Raw genomic sequence first — 22,071 nt, forward strand, 5'->3', positions numbered from 1 at the left:
TCATTTTACAAGACTGCTGCTCACTCCATCACTGCCGCCTGGGGCCCAGCCTACCTGAGACTTTTCCTTGGAAATGCTTTCTGAGTTGGGAGCACATTATTTTGAATATGTTCCACTTAGGAATTTTTTTCTCTCTCAGAATGATTTGATTTTTAAATTTTTACCTATGTTAAATGGTAAAAGAAAAAGTCAAGAGGAAAAATGTATCTGTTAACCCATTTATGCGTAGTGTCCATTATTGGGACACTAAACATGTGAGAGCTATTTATATCCCACTGCTAAAGGTCATCGCCGATGTCCGATCGCAAAAATTCAGAAAGTTGCAACCTCAGGCATCAATGGTTAATAGTTTTATTGAGATATAATTCATATACATTTCCCCAGTTTAAGTATACAATTCAATGACTTTTAGTATATTCATCAAATTGGACAATTACCATTGTAATCAATTTTAGAACTTTTTTTTTTTTTTTTTTAAATAATAGAGACGAGGTCTCACTATGTTTTCCAGGTTGGTCTCGAACTCCTGAGCTCAAATGATCCTCCCACCTTGGCCTCCCAAAGTGTTAGGATTACAAGTGTGAGCCAGCGTGCCCAACCTGGAACATTTTCATACCCCACAAAGAACCTCACACTCTGGCTGGGCGTGGTGGTTTATGCCTGTAATCCCAGCACTTTGGGAGGCCAAGGCGAGCAGATCACCTGAGGTCAGGAGTTTGAGACTGACCTGACCAACATGGAGAAACTCTGTCTCTACTAAAAATACAAAATTAGCCAGGCATGGTGGCACATGCCTGTAATCCCAGCTACTTGGGAGGCTGAGGCAGGAGAATCGCTTGAACCCAGGAGACGGAGGTTGCAGTGAGCTGAGATCATGCCTTTGCACTCCAGCCTGGACAATAAGAGCAAAACTCTGTCTCAAAAAAAAAAAAAAAAGAGAGAAACCTCACACTCCTTAGCAATAATTCCCCTGACTTCCCCCATCCCTAGGTAACCTGGTTTTCTTAGTCCCAATAGACTTGCCTATTGCGGACATGTGGTTCTTTGTTCCTGACTTATTTGACTAGCATGATGTTTTCAGACTCCATCCGTGTTGTACCAGTAATATGTCAGTGCTTCGTCTCTTTTATTGCCAAATAATATCCCAGTATATGGATAAAGGACATTGAATTTGTACATTCATCGGTTGATGGACATTTATTTGGGTTATTTCCTACTTTTTGGCTATTATGAAATGCTGCTATGAACATCTGTGTGTAAATTTTTATGTGGACATATGCTTTCACTTTTGGGTATATAACTGGGAGTAGAATTGATGGGTCATATGTTAATTCTATGTTTAACATTTTGAGGTGCTGCCAGACTTTTTCCAAACCAGCTGCACCAAATTATCTTCTCACCAGCAGTGTATGAGAGTTCCAGTTTCTCCCTATTCTCTCCAATGTTTATTATCATCTGACTTCTTGATTATAGCCATCCTAGTGGATATGAAGTAGCATTTCATTGTGGTTTTGATTTGCATTTTTCTTATGGCTAATGATGTTGAACAGCTTTCATGTGAGTATTGACCATTTGTATGTCCCCTAGAGAAACGTATATTCAGGTCTTTTGCACACTTTTAAATTGGATATTTTTTCTTTTTATCACTGAAATTGTATTAGTGAGGGTTCTCCAGAGTTATGGAACCAATAGGATATATGTGGATATAAAAGGAACTTTATTAGTGTATTAGGTAGGGTACCCTAGAGGGCCACAACTAATAGGATATATATATATGTGTGTGTGGAGGCAGGGGGGTTTATTAAGTATTAACTTACATGATCACAAGGTCCCACAATAGGTTGTCTGCAAGCCTGAGGAGCAAGGAGAGCCAGTTGGAGTCTCAAAACTGAAGAACTTGGAGTCTGATATTTGAGGGCAGGAAGCATCCAGAACAGGAGAAAGATGTAGGTTGGGAGGCTAGGCCAGTCTCACCTTTTCATGTTTTTCTGTCTGCTTTATATTTGCTGGCAGCTGGTTAAATTGTGCCCACCAGATTAAGGGTGGGTCTGCCTTCCCCAGCCCACTGACTCAAATGTTAATCTCCCTTGGCAGCACCCTCACAGACACACCCAGGATCAACACTTTGCATCCTTCAATCCAATCAAGTTGACACTCAGTATTAACCATCACAATTAGAGAGAACTGGCTCACACGATTATAAAGCAAAGTCCCACGATAGGCCATCTGCAAGCTGGGGAAGGAGAGAAGCTAATAGCATGGCTCAGCCCAAGTCTGAAAGCCTCAAAACCAGGGACACTGACAGTGCAGCCTGCAGTCTGAGACCAAAGGCCCAGGAGACTCTGGGAAGCAATTGGTGCAAGTCACAAAGTCCAAAGGTGGAAAAACCTGGAGTCTGGTGTCCAAGGGCAGGAGGAGAGGAAGTCAAGCATTCTGCACAGCACAGGAAGAGAGGGAGCAGACTCAGCAAGCACGCTGCTTATCTCCCTTCATCCACCTGCTGTGTTCTGGCATCACTGGCAGCCAACTGGATAGTGTCCAGCCACACTGAGGGTGCGTCTTCCTCTCCCAGTCCATTGACTCCAGTGTCAGTCTCCCTCAGCAACACCGTCACAGACACACCCTGGAACAATGCTTCATCAGCCATCCAGGTGTCTCTCAATCTAGTTGATGCCTAATATTAACCATCACAAAATGTAAGAATTCTTTATATTTTCAACATTTAAGTCCATTATCAGAAACATAATTAGCAAAAATTTCCTCCCATTCTGTGAATTTTATTTTAATTATCTGGATGGTATCTGATATGGTTTGGCTCTCTGTCACCACCCAAATCTCATCTCAAATTGTAATCCCCATGTGTCGAGGAAGGGTCCTGGTGGGAGGTGATTGGATCATGGGGGTTTCTCCCATGCTGTTCTGGTGATGGTGAGTGAGTTCTCATGATAGCTGATGGTTTTAAAGTATGGCACTCCCCGCCCCCCACCCCTCTTCTCCTGCCACCTTGTAAAGAAGGTGCTTGCTTCTTCTTTACCTTTTGCCATGATTGTGGTTTCTGAGGCCTCCCCAGCCATGTGGAACTGTGAGTCAATTAAACCTCTTTTCTTTATAAATTACTCAGTCTCAGGTAGTTCTTTATAGCAGTGTAAAAACGGACTAATAAGTGTCCTTTGAGGTGCAAGTTTTAAATTCTGATGATGACCAGTGTATCTATTTTTGTTGTTGCTGCTGCTTGTGCTTTTGGTGTTATATCCAAGAAACTATTGCCTATCCAAAGTCATGATGATTTACTACAATTTTTTCTTCTAATAACTTACAAGTTTTGGCTCTTACACTTAGATCTTCGATTCACTTTTAGTTAATTTTTGTATATGGTGTGAGGTAGGGATCCCACTTTATTCTTTTGCATGTGACAATTCAATTGTTCAGCTCCATTTATTGAAGAGATTATTATTATTATTATTATTATTTTGAGACGGAGTCTCACTCTGTCGCCCAGGCTGGAGTGCAGTGGCGCGATCTCGGCTCACTGCAAGCTCCACGCCATTCTCCTGCCTCAGCCTCTCGAGTAGCTGGGACTACAGGCGCACACCACCATGCCCGACTAATTTTTTTTATTTTTAGTAGAGATGGGGTTTCACCGTGTTAGCCAGGATGGTCTTGATCTCCTGACCTCATGATCCACTTGCCTCAGATTCCCAAAGTGCTGGGATTACAGGCGTGAGCCACCATGCCAGACCCAATTCATGCATCTTTTTTCTTTTTCTTTTTCTTTTCTTTTTTTTTTGAGATGGAGTCTCACTGTGTCACCCAGGCTGGAGTGCAATGGTGCCATCTCAGCTCATTGCAACCTCCACCTCCTGGTTTCAAGCAATTCTCATGCCTCAGCCTCCCGAGTAGCAGGGATTACAGGCACCTTCCACCACACCAGGCTAATTGTTTGTATTTTTAGTAGAGATGGGGTTTCACCACGTTGGCCAGGCTGGTCTCAAACTCCTGACCTCAGATGATCCACCTACCTTGGCCTGCCAAAGTGCTGGGATTACAGGCGGGAGCCACTGTGCCTGGCCCATGTGTCTGTTCTAATGCCAGCACCATATTGTCTTTATTACTGTAGCTTTGTAGAAAGTTTTGAAATTAAGAAGTGTGAGTCCTTCAAGTTTGTTTTCTTTTTCAAGTTTGTTTTGGCTGTTATGGGTCCCTACATTTCTGTAGGAATTTTAGGATCTGCTTGTCAGTTTCTGCAAAGAAGCAAACTGGAATTTTGTTGAGGAGTGTGTTAAACCTACAGATTTGGGAACTATTGCCATTTTAACAGTATTAAGTCCTGTGATTCATGAACACAGATGTCTTTCCATTTGCTTGGGAAAGACAGGCTGGATTGGAGTGCAGTGGTGCAATCATTGCTCACTGCAGCCTCTACCTCTTAGGCTCAAGCAGTCCAACCTCCTCAACCACCCCACCTCAGTCACTCTTGTAGCTGGGACTACAGGCTTGCACCACTGCACTTGGCTAATTTTTGTATTTTTTGCAGAGATAGGGGTTCACCATGGTGCCCAGGCTGGTCTTGAACTGGACTCAGGCAATCTGCCCACCTCGACCTTCCAAAGTGCTGGGATTACAGGTGTGAGCCACCATGCTTGGTTCTTCTTTAATTCTTTGTAGTTTTCAGAGTATAAGTTTTGTATTTTTTTATTAAATTTACAATGCTTTTTGTTAAATTTATTTCAAAATATTTAATTTTTTTTTCCTGTTGTAAATGGAACTATTTTTTTAATTTATTTTGGTTCATTATGGCTACTACATAGAAATGCAATTGATTTTTATATATTGATCTTGTATCTTCCAACCTTGCTGAACTATTAGTTACAGTAGGTTTTTAGTGGATTCCTTAGGATTTTCTGTATAAGAGATCATATCATCTGCAAATAGAGATGCTTTTAGTTCTTCCTTTTTAATCTGTAGGCCTTTAATTTCATTTTTTTGCTAAATACCCTGGTTAGAGCCCCTAGTATATTGTTGAATAGAAGTGGCAAGAATGAATATCCTTGTCTTGTTCATCATATTAGGGAGAAAGCATTAAATCTTCCACCATTAACTGTGTTTGCTGTGGATCTTTCTTTTAAGTCCTTTATTGAGATGAAGAAATTCTCCTTTATTCCTAGGTTGTTGTTGTGAAGGGACATTGAATTTCCTCAAGTCCTTTCTCTATGTATTGAGACGATCATGTAGTTTTGTCCTTTATTGATGCAGTGTGGTAATTTTTGGATGTTAAATCAATCACGCATCCCTGGAGTAAATCTCACTTGGTCATAGTGTACAATCCTTTTATGTGCTGCTGGATTTGGCTTGCTGGTTTTTTGTTGGGGACTTTTGCATCGAAATTCATGACAGATATTAGTCTACAGTTTATTTTTCTTGTGATGACTTTGTTTGGTTTTGGTATCAGAGTAATAGTGACCACATAGAATGAGTTGTGAAGTGTCCCCTTGTCTTCTATTTTGGAAGAGTTTGTGAAGAATTGGTATTAACTCTTCTTTAAATTAATCTGGCCCTGGACTTTTCTTTGTGTGAAGTTTTTGTTTTGTTTTGTTTTGTTTTTGTTTTTTGAGACAGAGTTTCGCTCTTGTTGTCCAGGCTGGAGTGCAATGGCACGATCTCGGCTCACCACAACCTTCACCTCCCAGGTTCAAGCGATTCTTCTGCCTCAGTATCCCAAGTAGCTGGGATTACATGCATGCACTACCACGCCCAGCTAATTTTAATAGAGACAGGGTTTCTTCGTGTTGGTCAGGCTGGTCTCGAATCCCAGCCTCAGGTGATCCAGCTGCTTCGGCCTCCCAAAATGCTGGGATTACAGGCGTGAGCCACTGAGCCTGGTATGTGAAGTTTTAAAGCTACTGATTGAATCTGTTTACTTGTTATAGGTGTATTTAGCTTTTCTGTTTCTTCTTGAGTCAGTTTTGACAGTTTTTCTCTAGAAATTTGCTCATTTAATCTATGTTTTTAAATTTTCTGACATACAGTTTATCATAGTATTCCTTTATGGTTTTTTAAATTTCTGTAAGGCTGATAGTAAAGCCTCTGTTTCACTCCTGATTTTAGTCATTTGAGTCTCTTTTTCTCTTGGTTAACTAAAAGTTTATGAATTTTAATCTTGTTAAAGGACCAACTTTTGGTTTCATTGATTTTCTTTACTGTCTTTCTAGTCTCTATTTCATTAATTTTTTTTTTTTTTTTTGAGACGGAATCTCGCTCTGTCGCCCAGGCTGGAGTGCAGTGGCCGGATCTCAGCTCACGGCAAGCTCCGCCTCCCGGGTTTACGCCATTCTCCTGCCTCAGCCTCTTGAGTAGCTGGGACTACAGGCGCCCGCCACCTCGCCCGGTAGTTTTTTGTATTTTTTTAGTAGAGACGGGGTTTCACCGCGTTAGCCAGGATGGTCTCGATCTCCTGACCTCATGATCCGCCTGTCTCGACCTCCCAAAGTGCTGGGATTACAGGCTTGAGCCACCGCGCCCTGCCTATTTCATTAATTTTAACTCTTGTCCTATTACTTTTAGGAGGGCCTCTTAAGGAGGTGTTGTATGCTGGCCTAAATTGAGGGTTGGTCAAAGTTCAGAAGCCTGGGGGAAGGAAGCTTAGTATCTTCTCCAGATCAGTGAGTACAAGCAATTCAGCTAATCATTTATGAAGCAAAGAATGGTAATTTTCAGGGCAGTCTGTGTCTGATTTTGTTATAAGTAAACGGGGGAATGGAGATGAACACCTGTGAGTCTTATCTAAGTCACCTGGGGAAGGATGGTTCTTTATAATAAGCCAGTTCCTGGAACATGCAGGCGATGGGCAGGGGCGTTACTACAACCTTATAGAAATAAAATTTCTTTAACTCTGGCTATATTTCAGGGTATAGGACTCAGGTAAAGCTTCACATTGTCAAGAAGAACTTGAAAATACCTTTTTTCCATAAAAACACAATGAAACTAATACTATGTAACTGAATATTCCAAAGCAGTAGTTCTTATATTATAAATGTACTATTGGCTAAAATACAAATAACTGACCTGATTCAAAATTCTCTCAGATTTCATTAAGATCCTTTTGTAGTTCCTAAGCCTGATGCATTGGTGTTCACACACACGTGTGAGATGTGCCTCCCTCAAACCTTGTTATGGTGCCGGCACATTACCGGTCATGAAAAAAAAATATTTGAGTGAAAGAGGATACTTCTAGTATCCTTTTTAAAATGTAAATTGGAAGCAAATAATGTTTCATCCCAGCATGTTAAAATTGCAAGGGTCATCTACCCCAGCTTACTATTTGCTGAACACCCATCAGTCACCAGTAGAACACACATTTCCAATGCTAAAGGTCTTTACTGCTTGGTGAAAACCACTTTGCAACACTAGTGTTGGAAATTACTTCCTTATATTAAGCTGAAATCTACCTCATTGGAACCTCTGCTCGTAAGTCCTGAGTCTCATATATTTCAGACCTTGTCTCTTCTGCCCCATCTGGCTACTTATCTCCAGTTTCTTCTGCCAGTCTTCCGGTGGCATAGCCCCAAACCCTTTCATTTCATAGTTTGTCACTGCCCTTTTTAAGAGGACTCGGGGTGCTCAGAACTTACTGGCTGACCCTAGCTCCTCCTTTGGCCTGGTCACTATATTTGAAAAGTGCTACCTGAAATCATGAGAGCTTTTTTGTTTTTAACAGCTATTTTCTATTGTTGATTCATTTTAGTTTTGGTTACAACTGAAATATCTTTCACATGAAATATAGCTTCTCATTTGCATTTATTCACAAAGCCTCTTCTAACTACACATTTCATTGGCTTCAGCATCACGCTTGATGCAGAAGTGAGGCGAGTGCAATAAAAATTTGAACAGTTGCTTAGATTTTTGCAATCATAGATTGTCAGTTGGGTCATAAGACTCTCGTGCTAGAAAATACTCTGCCTTTCAGAATGTAACCTGGGCACACTGAATGCAACTGTATAAAAATGAATGTGAATTTTTAAAGGTAGCATAATTAAAGTTTGTACATTTTAACAGTTTATGTAAATATATCTCATAGAATACATGTAATTTTCTCTGAGGTGGATGTTGTGATACTTGATCAATACTTGTCACCTACAGTAAATGTACCATTGGTTTTGGAGGTATTTCTGTGTGTGTTTTTAGCCCATTCTCATATATTTCACTCCTCATCTTCCGAATGATCCTGTGGTACAGACATGACCTTCAGTTTCAGGTAGAGACACTGATTCATGGTGAATAAATGTCATACAAGAGCCTGGAGCCTGAAATGAAACCTGGACTCAATTTCAATGCCCAGGTTCCTACTCTTTAGTGGTGCTTCTCGGGTTGATAGGAAAACCTTTCACCTTTAGAAAATTATACAAAAATAAACATTGTGGCCAGATGCGGTGGCTCACGCCTGTAATCCCAACACTTTGGGAGGCCAAGGCAGGTGGATCACTTGAGGTCAGGAGTTTGAGACCATCCTGGCCAATGTGGTGAAACCCCATGTCTACTAAAAATACAAAAACTAGCCAGGTGTGGTGGTGGGCACCTGTAATCCCAGCTACTTGGGAAGCTGAGGTAGGAGAATCACTTGAGCCCAGGAGGCAGGGGTTGCAGTGAGCTGAGATTGTGCCACTGCACTCCAGCCTGGGCAACAGAGTGAAAATCCATCTCAAAACAAACAAAACAAATTGTGTAGGACTCAGGCTAGAACACTGAAATATATTCAAAACACCAATAATGCATGTCCTCTTTATTTGGCTTTTTAAAATCACGGTTTATTCCATTTGGTAGAGGGTTTTATTTTTTCCATACAAATATTTGAACAATTTTGAATTCCCCAAAACCATACATAGACGATAAATACCATGCTATTAAAGTATTAAATTTGTACAAAAATACTTTACAGTTTAATACTTGTTTGTTACAAATAAAAATACATATTTAAGTGACTCATGATCTTTTTTTCTTTTTTCTTAACATGATTCTGCTTTATACTTTCTTGCCCTGGCGGTTCTGAAATGTGATTGAAATAATATTTTTTTTTGCACAAAAAGAAAGGTGATTTTTATTTCCTTAAACAAAGGACACAGTGTTCGAATGCTTTGCCTAAGTGGTAGTTTGAATTATTGACCAAAATGAAAACGTTTGGAAAATAATTATTTCAATATGGAGAGTCTACCATCAATATACAGATCTAGTTTTTTATATTCACCAAATAACAGTTATTAGCGTAGCTATTCAAAATATCTGAACAAATGGAAACAGTTGCTGACAAACATTTAAAGCAACTGTCACAATTTATTGCTTTGAGGGATGGTAATAATTGGCAATGCATTTGTGAAAAATGTATTTACAATTTCGGTAAGTGGCATGGCTCAGAACAAAAGATAGCCCAGTGTCATTTTTAAGTACATGTGCTGTACACCCTCAATATTACCAGTTTTCAAAACATGTCAAGCAGTATGAGTTTGGTTTGCCTATCATTAAGATGAACCTCATTTTAATAGACTCTTCATTCTTTCTTAAGTTCTTAGTCTTGAATTTTAAAAATAAGATTATATAACTAATTCTCGTGTTTACTACACCCTCTAATTCATTATCAGAGATTTTCAGCTATTAAAAATGTGTCCTTAAAAAAAAAAACAGGTCACAAGACATATCCTGTTTGATAATTTGTTGCATAGGGAATAGCATACATCTTAGTTAAAATCATTCCTATACTTGGGCAAAACATTTACCACCACCTATTATGGTCTCCTACGTGCATCATTGCTGAAACATTTTAAGATAACTTAATTTTATACCTGTACCCCTCCCATTGTGGCAGTCCCAGCAGTTTACCAAACACTAGTTCCCCTAGTAGAGCCAGCCTATGAGAAGAAAAGCCTTGTTGGTCAAGTTCTTACATTAATGACTTCATAGTAAGAAACTGATTTCAAAGTGAATTAAGGAAATCATCATAGAGAATATTTTCAAACAGATGTTTCTCTTTTTAAAAAGTGATAGTAAGATGAACTTGTAAAAAATTTCCTCTGATGTTAATTGTAGAGTTGGGGGGACGGCCTATTTTTCTCTACCATTGGGCCTGGCAGGGCATTGCCCACCATGTACCATAGTGGTCACCAAAAAAGAAACCTCTTCAACTTGAAAAGGGAAGTGAACATGAGCCATGAGAGAGATTTAAAAGACCCCTGTGCTTGCAGTTAATGCCACGTGATTATCTGTGCTTCAAATGTCACAGAAATCTTAAAGGGATTTTTAGCACCATGTAGATATTGTCTTTTGTCCTGCTTTATAAAAAGCGTTGCTATAATGTATTAGTGGGTTCTCGTGTCTCCAAATTACCACCGTGGCTAGGCTGCTGGAAAAAAGCACTGTTCTGTTCACTCCAATCTCCTGGTAGACTCTGTTGTTCTACAGACTTCTGTGAAGCCAGTGGGTTTCTACTAATAACCAGGTCCAGCTTATTCCCGGATTCTGCTATGAGGGGCACAACAAGGCAGCAGTCAAAGTCTCTGGTTCGGACATGGTTCACCTGAAAGGTCAAGAAGAGCCATTTTGAATTATCATTGTAACCATAATTCCCAAAACCCAGAGGAACATTTCAGGTGCAACAAGTTGTTTGAAGTCATGAAGGTGCTAAAATGAGCACCATGAGGTCTATCCTTGCTCTGACTATGCTGTGACATGGCTACTGGCTCACTTGTCATTGTCTACCAGTAAATTGTAAGACTCTCAAGGGCAAGGAAGACATACACATCCTACCTATCCTCATGCCAAGCAGGTGGCCCCACCCACAGTGGGGGTGCTCCAAGTCCTGAATATTATCCCTAATTTACAGATGAGAAAAGCAAGGCACAGAGAGGTTAAGAGCTTTGCTTTAGATCAGTAGTTGTTAAGGGTCATAGGATGTAATCCCAGGCCAACTGGCTGATCTCAAAGCCTGTGCTCTGAATCACGATGCTGAACTACCTCTCTTACAAGTGAGCTCCACTAGGTGCAGTGGCTCACACCTGTCATTGCAGCACTTGAGGAGACCAAGATGGGAGGATCGCTTGATGCCAGGAGTTTGAGACCAGCCTGGGCAACATAGTGAGACCCTGTCTCTACTAAGAATTTTTTTTTTTTTTTAAATGAGCTTATTCCCTCTTCAGCTTATACATGCACCCATCTTCCATTTCTCCTTCACCAACAAAAGTTTTTACAATCACCCACATGCCGGTTCTACTCCTTGACCTCCCATTCTCTCCTCAGTTTTTTCAGGTCCCCCCGACACATGGTCATTCTGGCAAATGACCCCACTTGTCAAATCCAGGAATGTTCTGGAGTTCGCATCCTCCTTGGTGTTTAGCATTTGCCACTCCTGACAGCTCCTCACCCTTAAAACTCTCCTTCCTTGATTCTACAACCCCACTTTGTTTTGATCCTTTTACCATTTTAACTGCTTGCTTTCAGTCCTTTCCTGCCTTTATTTCTTCCTGTCCTTTACATTTGGTTATTGTGGCCAGGCACGGTGGCTCACGCCTATAATCCCAGTACTTTGGGAGGCTGAGGCGGGCAGATCCCCTGAGGTCAGGAGTTTGAGACCAGCCTGCCCAAAATGGTGAAACTCCATCTCTACTAAAAATACAAAATTAGCCAGGCATTGTGGTGGGTGCCTGTAATCCCAGCTACTCGGGAGCTGGCTGAGGAAGGAGAATTGCTTGAACCTGGAAGGCACAGGTTGCAGTGAGCCAAGATCACGCCATTGCACTCCAGCCTAGGTGACGAGAGAGAATCTCTGTCTCAAATAAATACATACATACATACATTTTGTTATTGTTAGAATACATCCTGGGTTCTCTTCTCTTCTTTGTTATAAAGCCACCAAGGGCAACTTGTCCTAAACCCCACACTTCAGTATCCTAAATCTTTAACTCTGGCTCTATCATCTCTCCTCACCAACAGATCCAAACCACCAAATGCTTCCCAGACTGCTCTATCACGATGTGCTGAAAATATTAAAGACTCATTAGTTCTGAAACAGGTGTCTTATCTTACCTACCCCTACCTGGTCTCCTTGCCTGTGATCTTCCCTTCCCTAACCCATCCCCGATACACCCACAATAATATTGTCTTGCCTTTCTATGTTACCAATTATATCATTATCCTGCTTAAGAAATTAATATGCCTTCAGCATAAAGTTCAAGAGCTTTAGCATCACATTCAAGGTCCTTTATAATCTGAATGTAGTCTACTTTTACAGCCTCAGCTTCCATGAGAGTACGCCTAGCTCTAATTTATGGATTAGGAAGACACTCATATAGAGGGGTAAGTAACTTACCCATAGTTATTCATTCAGCAAATATTAGCATGTCTATGGAAAACAAAGTGTCCCCAAACTCCTAGGATAAGACTAATTGTTCTGTTGCCATAGTAAAAATCATCACCAGAATTGTTCCAGAACTATCAAATTGATCAGTGACAACATGCTTCAGTGAACACATCTCTGAAAGCTAACCAATCCGTGGCAGCCTCCTGCTTTGAAAGTTAGCTGTTTGGTGACAGACTGTTTCCAGGTGAGTACACTGCTAAGACTGACTTCAAGCTGCTCCATTTTCCTGCAAAATGCCCTTCCCAAAAACTGCACATAAGCTCAGAAATCTGCTTTCCTAAATAAAACTCTACCTGACCACAATGTTACTATATTAAGTAAGCAAGGTTCAGCTTTTTGGTTTCAGATATTGTGAGAGATACTGAGATATCAAACACTATATAACGGTAAATGAGAGAATAAGGTATTATCCCTGTTCTCAAAAAGTTTACAATCTGCTGGGGAGTATATGCGAGGAAACAGGAAGGTGTTTTCATTTGTTTGTTTGTTTTTGTTTTTTTTTGAGACTCGCTCTGCGCCCAGGCTGGAGTGCAGTGGCATGATCTCAGCTCACTGCAACCTCCAAACAGGCAGTTTTAATAATGTAAATTCTACCAAAAGAAAAAGCTGCTATTCTGTATAGGAGGGGCCCCTAGTCCAGACGTGAGGTAAAGGAGGTTGGGTGGTGTCTGGTGAAGTTGGGCTTTGAAGGGAAGTCCTCTAAACGAGTGATTGTCAATTTGGCTGCTCGTTGGAATCACTGGGGGAGGTGTAAAAACACACCGATGCTGTATCTCTCTCCTAGAGTCACTGGTTTCATTGGTCTGCCATTTGATCTGAACATTGGGATACATTCTCTAGGTGATTCCATTTTTTCAATCAAGGATGGGAATCACTGATCTATGTGAGACCAAAAAGTTGAGTCAGAGTGAGGTAGGTAAGGCCTAGGGATTAGAAGAGCATTCAGAGAAAGGGAAGCATATATAAGGCTCAGAGCCAATGCACTTCTATTCTGCTGCACAGTACTGAGCACTTTTATGTGACAGCATTGTTCTTGGAACTAAGAATAGAGTGGAGAGTAAAATCGCCACCTTCATGGAGTTACATTCTAGTGGGCAACACAGAATAAGCAAATAACTAGCATCATCTCTGGCTGTACTGCGAACCAATGAAGCACTGTGAAGAATGGAGAGGCAGGAAGGGCCCTTTTAAACAGAGAGGTTTAAGTGGCAGCATGTGAGCAGGGACCTGAAGTCAAGGAAGGAGCAGGGAAAGAACCTGTGCATGTTTAGCAGAGAAGTGCCACAAGCTCAGGGCACAGCAGGTGCAAAGGCCAGGAGGTGGCAGCATATACCATTCCTGAAACAAATCCAGCTGAAGCTAGAGAGTAAATGAAGAGGTTGGGCACAGTGGCTCACATCTATAATCCCAGCACTTTGGGAGGCCGAGGGGGGTGGATCACTTGAGGTCAGGAGTGCGAGACCAGCCTGGCCAACCTGGTGAAACACGGTCTCTACTAAAAATACAAAAATTAGCCATACATGGTGGCATGCACCTGTAATCCTAGCTACTTGGGAGGCTGAGGCAGGAGAATCACTTGAATGCAGGAGGTGGAGGTTGCAGTGAGTTGAGATCGTGCCACTGCACTCCAGCCTGAGAGACAGAGTGAGACTCTGTGTCTCAAAAAAAAAAAGGAAAAAAGATTGTAACTTTCCATCAACTTCGAAAGGTCTGTCATCAACCCTCCAATTAGTTAGCAAATTGCATTCTTGCTGGGTGTGGTGGAAGGCACCTGTAATCCCAGCTACTTGGGAGGCTGAGGCAGGAGGATGTCTTGAACCTGGGAGGTGGCGGTTGCAGTGAAATGAGATCACGCCACTCCACTCCGGTGACAGAGCGAGACTCTGTCTCATAAATGAATGAATGAATGAATGAATGAATGAATGAAGAGGTAAGACAAGATGCTGGCAAGGTAAGGAGAGGCCAAATCCCTGAGGCCTTGTAGGTCACGTAGAAGACGAGTGGTAGGAAGGACTAGACTGGGTGCCTGGAGTCGGATAACTATGTCATATTTATGGGACTACTGTGCGATGGTGGGAGGTGACCAGTGGTTGGGTGGAGTCTGAGAAATGAGCGTGAGACTGGGAAAGATGGCTCTGAGCTCAGTGCTGAAAAAAACTGATAAGAAACCACAGAACTTTGGGGGCTGGGTTAGAATTTACCAGTGCTGAAAATTCTTTATTCAGCTGTTTGCTTCTACTGATTCCATAATCTTGATGACAAAGGCTGAAAGGGAAAAGAGCAAAGGGCCCCAAATATGCAGGAGGATGTAGAAGAAGCTCCTAGTGACAAATTACTTGCAAGGAATTAAAATTCCACGTGAGGTCTTACCTGTAAGAGCCTGTCATATGGCTTTAAGCCACCAAGATCTCCTGGCCCAGCTGGGCGAATATTTTTGACATACACTCCTTTCTCCAGCAAGCCATCTGCTACACTGAACCCAAAGTCCTCCATGTCAGAGTCCTTGTACAAGGTCACCTGAAGAGAGAGAAAGTGGGATGGGAATATTTAGCTGGGCTGGAGACTTTTCCTTCTGCAACTTCTTGATGATCGATCTTTTCACACGACTTTTAGTCACATCATGGATTTGTAATATCAGCATCAGTCAGCTCCCCGCACCAATCCTGCAGCTCTTTTTCCCACTCCAGGAATATCCTTGGACTTTATGAAATCCCAACCAGAACTGAAAAACGAGGAGAAATGGAATGTCGGGGTCCTCCCTCCCTCCTTTGCAGTCGTCATCAGGCGGATACAGGAGAGAACTTCCCCAGGGCATGTTGACTTCTACTATTTTCCTGGGGCAAACCCTGGTCAGAGGAGCTGCCCGCAGCAGCCCTTTACAACTGCTGAGATGTCAGGGAATAAGCCAAAGGCCTTTCCTTCCTCCCCACTCCTGCCTAGTGCTCTGCTAAGCACAGTGCTCGGCGTATCCTCTCTTTGGGCAAGTACCATGAAGTTCATCCTTTTATTTGCTCTGGAACCCCCAATGAGCACCATCACAGAACACTATGTAAAAGACCTGAATGTGTTTCTATGACAACACCCTTGCTCTGTGCCTTGGCTTAACTCACTCCCTCAGCATTTGTCTAGGGTTTGATTTGGTAACTGAAGGCATCTACTCTGAGTGCTGCGGGCCCCCCGCCGCCCTGGGTCTCTCTGCTCCTGAGGCCAACTACAGCTGGTCAAAGCCTCACTCCTCCACCAGCCCTCACTCTTCCACCTGACCACCTGTGAGTGTTCGTCTGAGGCTAAAATAACTAATCATTTGTATATTCATCAAATATTTATTAAGCTCCTACCATATTGTAAGCACAGCATGGGGTGCCAGAAACAGCAGTGAACAAGAGGAAGAGGCACACACATGAATATGCAGCAGTCCCCAAGCTCTCACTGTGCTGGGCATTGCGCCCAGCAGCACACTCAGCACTTGATGCTCAGTTAACGCTTTGAGGGGGCCACGGGCTTTATCGAGTTGTGCCAGATGCCCTCCACAAAGACTTCAAGCAATGGTCAGGCTTAATTTTCTACTGTAATTATATATATATATACACACACACATATATATATATTATATATATACACATATATATAATATATATATTTGTTTTTATCCAACTAAAGCATGAAAACATTATTGTAAAATAGTAAAAAACAAAAAAACAAAATCAGAGCTATACAGGGCAAATGTGAAGGTTAAAACTCTTAAAGCAAGGATCTTTGTTTCTATCCAGTGATTTTACTTCAGAGGGCTATGGCATTCTGAAGGCAATACAAAAGTGGCCAGTGTGTGGGTTTTTATTTTACTGGACAGAGAGCTAAAATATCAAGCTGATTGGGTCAATACTATTCACCAGGCAGTCCTAGTGGTTATTACCATATTAGAGGTGAGGAAATTAAGTTTCACTGGGGTTATGTAACCCACCCAAGGCCACAAAGGTAAGAATGGTGGGGACGTTATCTGACAGACTCCAGACACCAAGTGCCTAATGGTTCCACTCTCCTGCCACTCAACATGCACCTCTCAGCCTCATCACTTTCAGCGTCCTCCTGGATAGGAGCCACCCTCAGGAGCCAGTGAAAATGCAGTCTCAGACCCGCCCTAGACCGACTGAGAATCTGCAGAGCTGATGTTTCCTGAGACGACCCTCTTCGCAGGCTCATTCCATCACTGTGTGTGCATGTGAGTGTGTGTGTGTGTGTGTGTGTGCGCGCGCGCGTACATACTGGACACTACTATGCCTCAGGGACTGTTTTAGGGACTGAGAATATATTTCACAGGATAGAGTGAAAAAAAAAAGTAGAGCAGTGAGCAAAACACAACCTTTATGAGCACAGCCCAGTGAAGAAATCTGATTTAATCCTCATAATGATTCTGTAAGATGGGTAAGAGTCTTCATTTTAAGAGGTGACAGATATAAAGGTTTCTCAGTCTGCACTAAGTTATACAAGGATAGAGTAGTAAGCCCTATTTTACTACATAAAGGGTGTGTGGGGTTGTGTGTGTGTGTGTAGCCTAGTAACACCCAGCACCCCCGCACTGGCCCCACCACCCATCGCTCATCTAACATGCTCACTGGTGATGCTTGGGGAGAAGTAGGTTAGGTTCACACCATGTGGTTGAGAGCACCCCTACCTTCCAAAGCAATACTCACCAAGGGGAGAGGGGAAGACTTTGCTGGTGGCCTGGGCTCGGGTTTGGGGCAGATCCCCACTCCCCAGCTCCTTGAGGGGAGTAGGGGTCCTTTTTGCCCATGGATGTATCTCAAGCCCCTAAGGCAGCACCTGCCACATAATGGGGTTAGTATTTTGTCAGATAGAAAGGGCTTGTCCTGCAATTTATGAGGCTGAGGATCAGTCATGATGTCCTGTCCCTTTATGAGTCATTGCAGAGAAAGAGAGTGTGAACTAAGAGAGATTTAATTCTGGGGTTCCAGCCATCCCCTCACCCCTCACCCAAGGCCATGCTGGGAATCAGCAAAGCTGTCTCGTGACAGAGTAGCTAGGCAGGACAAAGCTCCAAAGTTGACACTGTGTGGCCATGAGAGGGAGGGCACTTCTGGTACCACGGCCAGGCCTGCCTACCTGTGGGCTGAGGAGACCCAGATTCCCAGACAGTGAAGAAGATAGGGGGAAGGTCCTCCAACAGGGGATGCTAGACTTCTTGCTAGTAAGGCCTGTGGGAGTTGAGTAAGCAGTTTAGAAAGCGAAGAGATATTACTGTCTCCACCAGTTTGTGGAGCAGATCATACACAGACAGGGAAATGAAAGTTCAAAGAGAAATAGCAACTTGCCCAGGATCAAACTGATGGCAACAGTGAATTGGCTCAAATCAAGGCTTCTGACGGCAAAGCTTAGATCTTGCCATGGCACAGTCTCTCCTTGCCTAGCACACAGTTGCTTAATAAATACTCATTGCAGAGAGGAATATTTAGGCTGCTCCACAATTATGTTTTTGCCTTAGGCCAGATAGGAGGTTTCTGAAAATATTCTGGGTGAAAATTTCATACATATTCTAGAGTAGAGAGGTTGGAACACCCATCTATTCACCACTCAGATCCAACAAGCATCAAGAGTTTGCCATGTTTCCTTCAGCTATCCTTCTCTTCTTCGGGGGAGTGTTTTCAAGCAAACACCAGTCTGCATGTCATTTCACTCCTACATACTTCAGTATACACCTCCAAAAAATATGATCACTTTCTTTCATAACCTCCACATCATCAATTTACTGGCAGCAGCAACTCTTCTTACCTGATAGCCACTATAATTTCCCCAATTGTCTCAAAAATGATTTTTTCATTTTATTTTATTTTTACTTTTTTGAGACAGGGTCTCACTTGGTCACCCAGGCGGGAGTGCAGTGGCGTGACCTCGGCTTACTGCAACTTGGCTCACTGCCTCCCGGGTTCAAGCACTTCTCCTGTCTCAGCCTCCTGAGTATCTGGGGTTACAGGCATGCGCCACCACACCTAGCTAATTTTTCTGTTTTTAGTAGAGACAGGGTTTCGCCATGTTGACCAGGCTAGTCTTGAACTCCTGAGCTCAAGTGATCTGCCTGCTTTGGCCTCCCAAAGTGCTAGGGTTACAGGTGTGAGCCACTATGCCCGGCCTCAAAAAAATTTTTTTAAGTTGGCTTGCTTAAGTCAGAATCCCAACAAAGTTCATACACTACATCTGTGTTAAGTCTGTTAAATCTCCTCTTACCTGTGGCGGGTTCTTGTCCTTCCCCTTGTGCTGCTGATCTATTGCTGACACTGTGTCATTTGCTCTGTAGCATGTTCCTCTGTCTCCCACATTTCTCTGAATGGAAGTTAATGCTAGATGCTTGATTTCAGTCAAGATTAGCTTTGTAGTAGGGGTGGGGGCAGGAACAATTCACAGGCGGCACAGTGCTTCCTATCACATCATGTCTAGTTGTTCTACTTTGGGTGGGTTCAGGTGATGACAGCCTCATTCCGCTATTGTAAGGGTTCTCATCAATCTTTAATCTAATGATTTTATTTATTGATCACTATCTGAATCAAAATTCCATTAGGGGTTGTAAAGCGATAATCTTTTTCTAATCCTATTAATATCTTCTCTATTTATTAGCTAAAATGATTTTGTAAAGGAGAATTCTCTTTCATCAATTAGTGCTGCCTTGTTACTCTGAAATACATCTTTTACAAGAAGGGCAGAATGAATGAATGCTAATTCTTTTCTTTCAATTTCAGAACAGGGAATTTGTTCACTAAATACTTTGAATGGTGGCCCAACGAGAATTTGTGTGTGGGGAAGCGGGGGATGGGATCAATATGAACCTATAAATTTTGATATATTCAATGCATTTTTTGTTTGTTTTTGTTTTGATACTGAGTCTCACTCTGTCGGCCAGGCTGGAGTGCAGTGGCATGATCTTGGTTCACTGAAACCTCCATCTCCCAGGTTCAAGCAATTCTCGTGCCTCGGCCTCCTGAGTAGCTGGGATTACAGGCGCCTGCCCCGACGCCCGGCTAATTTTTATATTTTTAGTAGAGATGGGGTTTCGCCATGTTGGCCAGACTGGTCTTGAACTCCTGATCTCAAGTGATCTGCACACCTTGGCCTTCCAAAAGTGCTGGAATTATAGGTGTGAGCCACTGTGCCTGGCCTATTCAATGCATTTCAATGAGTTGCATCATTATTCTTTTGGATGCTCAAATGTTCTCATCTTTGGCCACAGGAAGTCTTTCATGTTGACTCCTGTGTCCTTTTGATAGGATCCATTGGTTTTGGTCACTTCTTTACTTTCCGGCACAAAATATGACTCACCATGAATAGTTCCTATCTCCGATCTGGAATCAGCCATTCCTCCAAGGAGCCTTCACTGGAGGAAATATTGTTGATTTATATTCTATTCTAGTCCTTTTTTTTTTTCTTTTTCTTTTTTTGAGACAGGGTCTTACTCTGTCACCCAGACTGGAATGCAGTGGCGCGATCTCGGCTCACTACAACCTCCACCTCCCAGGCTCAAGCGATGTCTCCTGATTCAGTCTCCCGAGTAGCTGGGATTACAGGCGCATGCCACTCCTGCCTGGCTAATTTTTATAGTTTTAGCAGAGACAGGGTTTCGCCATGTTAGCCAGGCTGGTCTTGAACTCCTGTCCTCAAATGACCTCCTGACCTCCTGCCAGGACCTCCTAAATTGCTGGGAGTACAGGCGTGAGCCACTGCACCTGGCCTATTCTAGTCCTTTTCCTTCTATCTCCACGCTGCTTTCTCAAAGGGATGAAGAGGAGGAATAGTGGGGGAAGGGAAAACATGAGAAGGAGGCTAGTAGTTATTAGGATTGGTAATAGACTGACATTCTTCGGACCCTGTTTACTACTGGGTGAAATCTCTTTGCCCGAGGTTCCTGCTTATGTCCCACTCTGACTTTATCTGTGGGATCTCTTGCCCTTTTGCCCCTTTTCTGTCTTTGTTCTTAGCCATGTTTTCTCCACATGGCAAGCAACACACCTGGGGCAGGGACCGTCACCACCATTCCTAGAGGGTGGGGCATCCTCCTTGCTATCTCCATTCCACTTGCAACTAGGTTCAGGGGTGCAGTCCTGCAGACTCTGTGCCTATGGCTGGTTGGTAAAGTGCATCAGCTTCTGTTCTGCAGGCCTAGCCATATCCTTGAGATGCACCCACATGTGAGGGTGCTAAATCTTAAGCTTTAAATGGGAGCGAGGAAACTCACTGTGGTCTTAGATCTGAGGCATGTTTTCCAACATAGTAAACCAGAATCCTTGCATTTGAGGAAACACTTGGTGTGGGACTGGAATAATAGTGAAGTTCGTCATGACTCTATTGGCCTGTGATTCTGGGTGTTTGCACCACAGGCCAGAACCCACAAGGGGCACGAGGAAGAGTGGCACCCAAAACTACCAACACCAACCAATGGTAGTACACTAACCAAAGCATTAGAGATGAGTGCCAACCACAGTTAGCAGAGTAGCTCATTAACTTCAAGGTCACAGTTATTGGCAAAGAGCCTTGGTTTTTCTGAGCCTCAGAGTTGAAGAGTTGATGGAAAACTCTTCAGGATAAGAGGCTAATAAATAGTTTAAATCTAAAAGTAATCTGTTTCTCCAGGGATATCTCCCAAGGTTAAAGGATACTGAATTTTAATAGCCAGCTCAATGGTTCTCCTGGAAATAGCCTAGTAATGGCAAATTAACAAAAATAAAATTATTTTAAAACTACATAAAAGATTCTAGAAATCAATAATTAACAAAAATAGGGAGCACGGGGGGCTGTTCTGACACCAGTAACAATGAATTGTGCCATACAGCCCTGTTTACCTGGAGTTTGATAGTGGTTACCTTGGATTTATTTCCTGTGCAAAAATAATTCTAAGGATTCTGAGGTGTAAGTTCATACTTCTCCCTACCCCTGAAAATGAATCTCTTATCCAGTTACTTTCTTACATATGATTGCTTTTGATCTTCCAACACCTCTGTGCAGCAAAATCATTGCCTTTCCACGAATGAGGATACTGAACCTTGAAAAAGTTGATGGACTGACTTGTCCAGCTAGAATGCAGAAGCACCAGGATTCAAGACTAGAATATCTGACCTCAATTGCTGTGTTCTTTCCACCAAATCATGATTTTTTTTTTTTTTTTGGACATGTAATCTCCTAGCTAGTCAGGCAGCCTTTATTCATTTCCAACTGCCCAACCAACTAAAGATGAATAATTAATCATATCCGCTGGGTTTCTTCTCATCAGAGCTCTTTGTGGCTTTCCAAGAACATCTGCATAAAGTCCTGCTCCATGCTCCTACGGCTCACCATCCTGTCAGTTGGCTTTGCATTCTACCCTAGCTCATGTGAAGCAAAATTTTTCTCGTAGGGTCTGTCTTTTGTGCTGACTATAGGATGCCTCTGGGGAACCTGGACTATGAACACAGTTGCAAGGTTTTTCTGTTCTAAAAGAGCCAATGAGCTTCTTAGAACATAACACTCAGGGCTAGGATATAGTTCTACAAAGCTCAGTTCAATTTTAACTATTTGTCAGCATGTGCTGCAATTGCTTCGAACCCTCCTGAGAACAGAAGCTTTCACAGGAGGCCGGGTGGGTTCACCGTGATTCATATTCAGCCTTGTTTTATATTTCTAAGCAAGTCTAC

General features: G+C 42.5%; 1 protein-coding gene and 1 non-coding gene across 19 annotated transcripts in view; one reads left to right on the forward strand and one right to left on the reverse strand.

Moving 5' to 3' along the window:
* Nucleotides 1–7,093: 7,093 nt before the first annotated feature.
* LOC123567808 (small nucleolar RNA U13) lies at nt 7,094–7,198 on the forward strand. Its single transcript, XR_006690910.1, has one exon. It is a non-coding gene; the product is annotated as a small nucleolar RNA U13 (small nucleolar RNA).
* Nucleotides 7,199–8,775: 1,577 nt separating this feature from the next.
* The window catches only part of GRIP1 (glutamate receptor interacting protein 1), a 711,077-nt gene continuing 697,781 nt past the window's right edge, over nt 8,776–22,071 (reverse strand). For all 18 annotated transcript variants that reach the window (XM_045366606.3, XM_045366605.3, XM_045366600.3 and 15 more), the window contains 2 exons: nt 14,771–14,917; nt 8,776–10,561 (listed from right to left, as the gene is read on the reverse strand). In XM_045366606.3, coding sequence (XP_045222541.2) covers nt 10,334–10,561; nt 14,771–14,917 — 375 coding nt within the window. In that variant the 3' untranslated portion in view covers nt 8,776–10,333. The remainder of the gene's footprint in view (nt 10,562–14,770; nt 14,918–22,071) is intronic.

This window comes from Macaca fascicularis, chromosome 11 (assembly GCF_037993035.2).
Source record: "Macaca fascicularis isolate 582-1 chromosome 11, T2T-MFA8v1.1".
Classification (NCBI taxonomy): domain Eukaryota; kingdom Metazoa; phylum Chordata; class Mammalia; order Primates; family Cercopithecidae; genus Macaca; species Macaca fascicularis.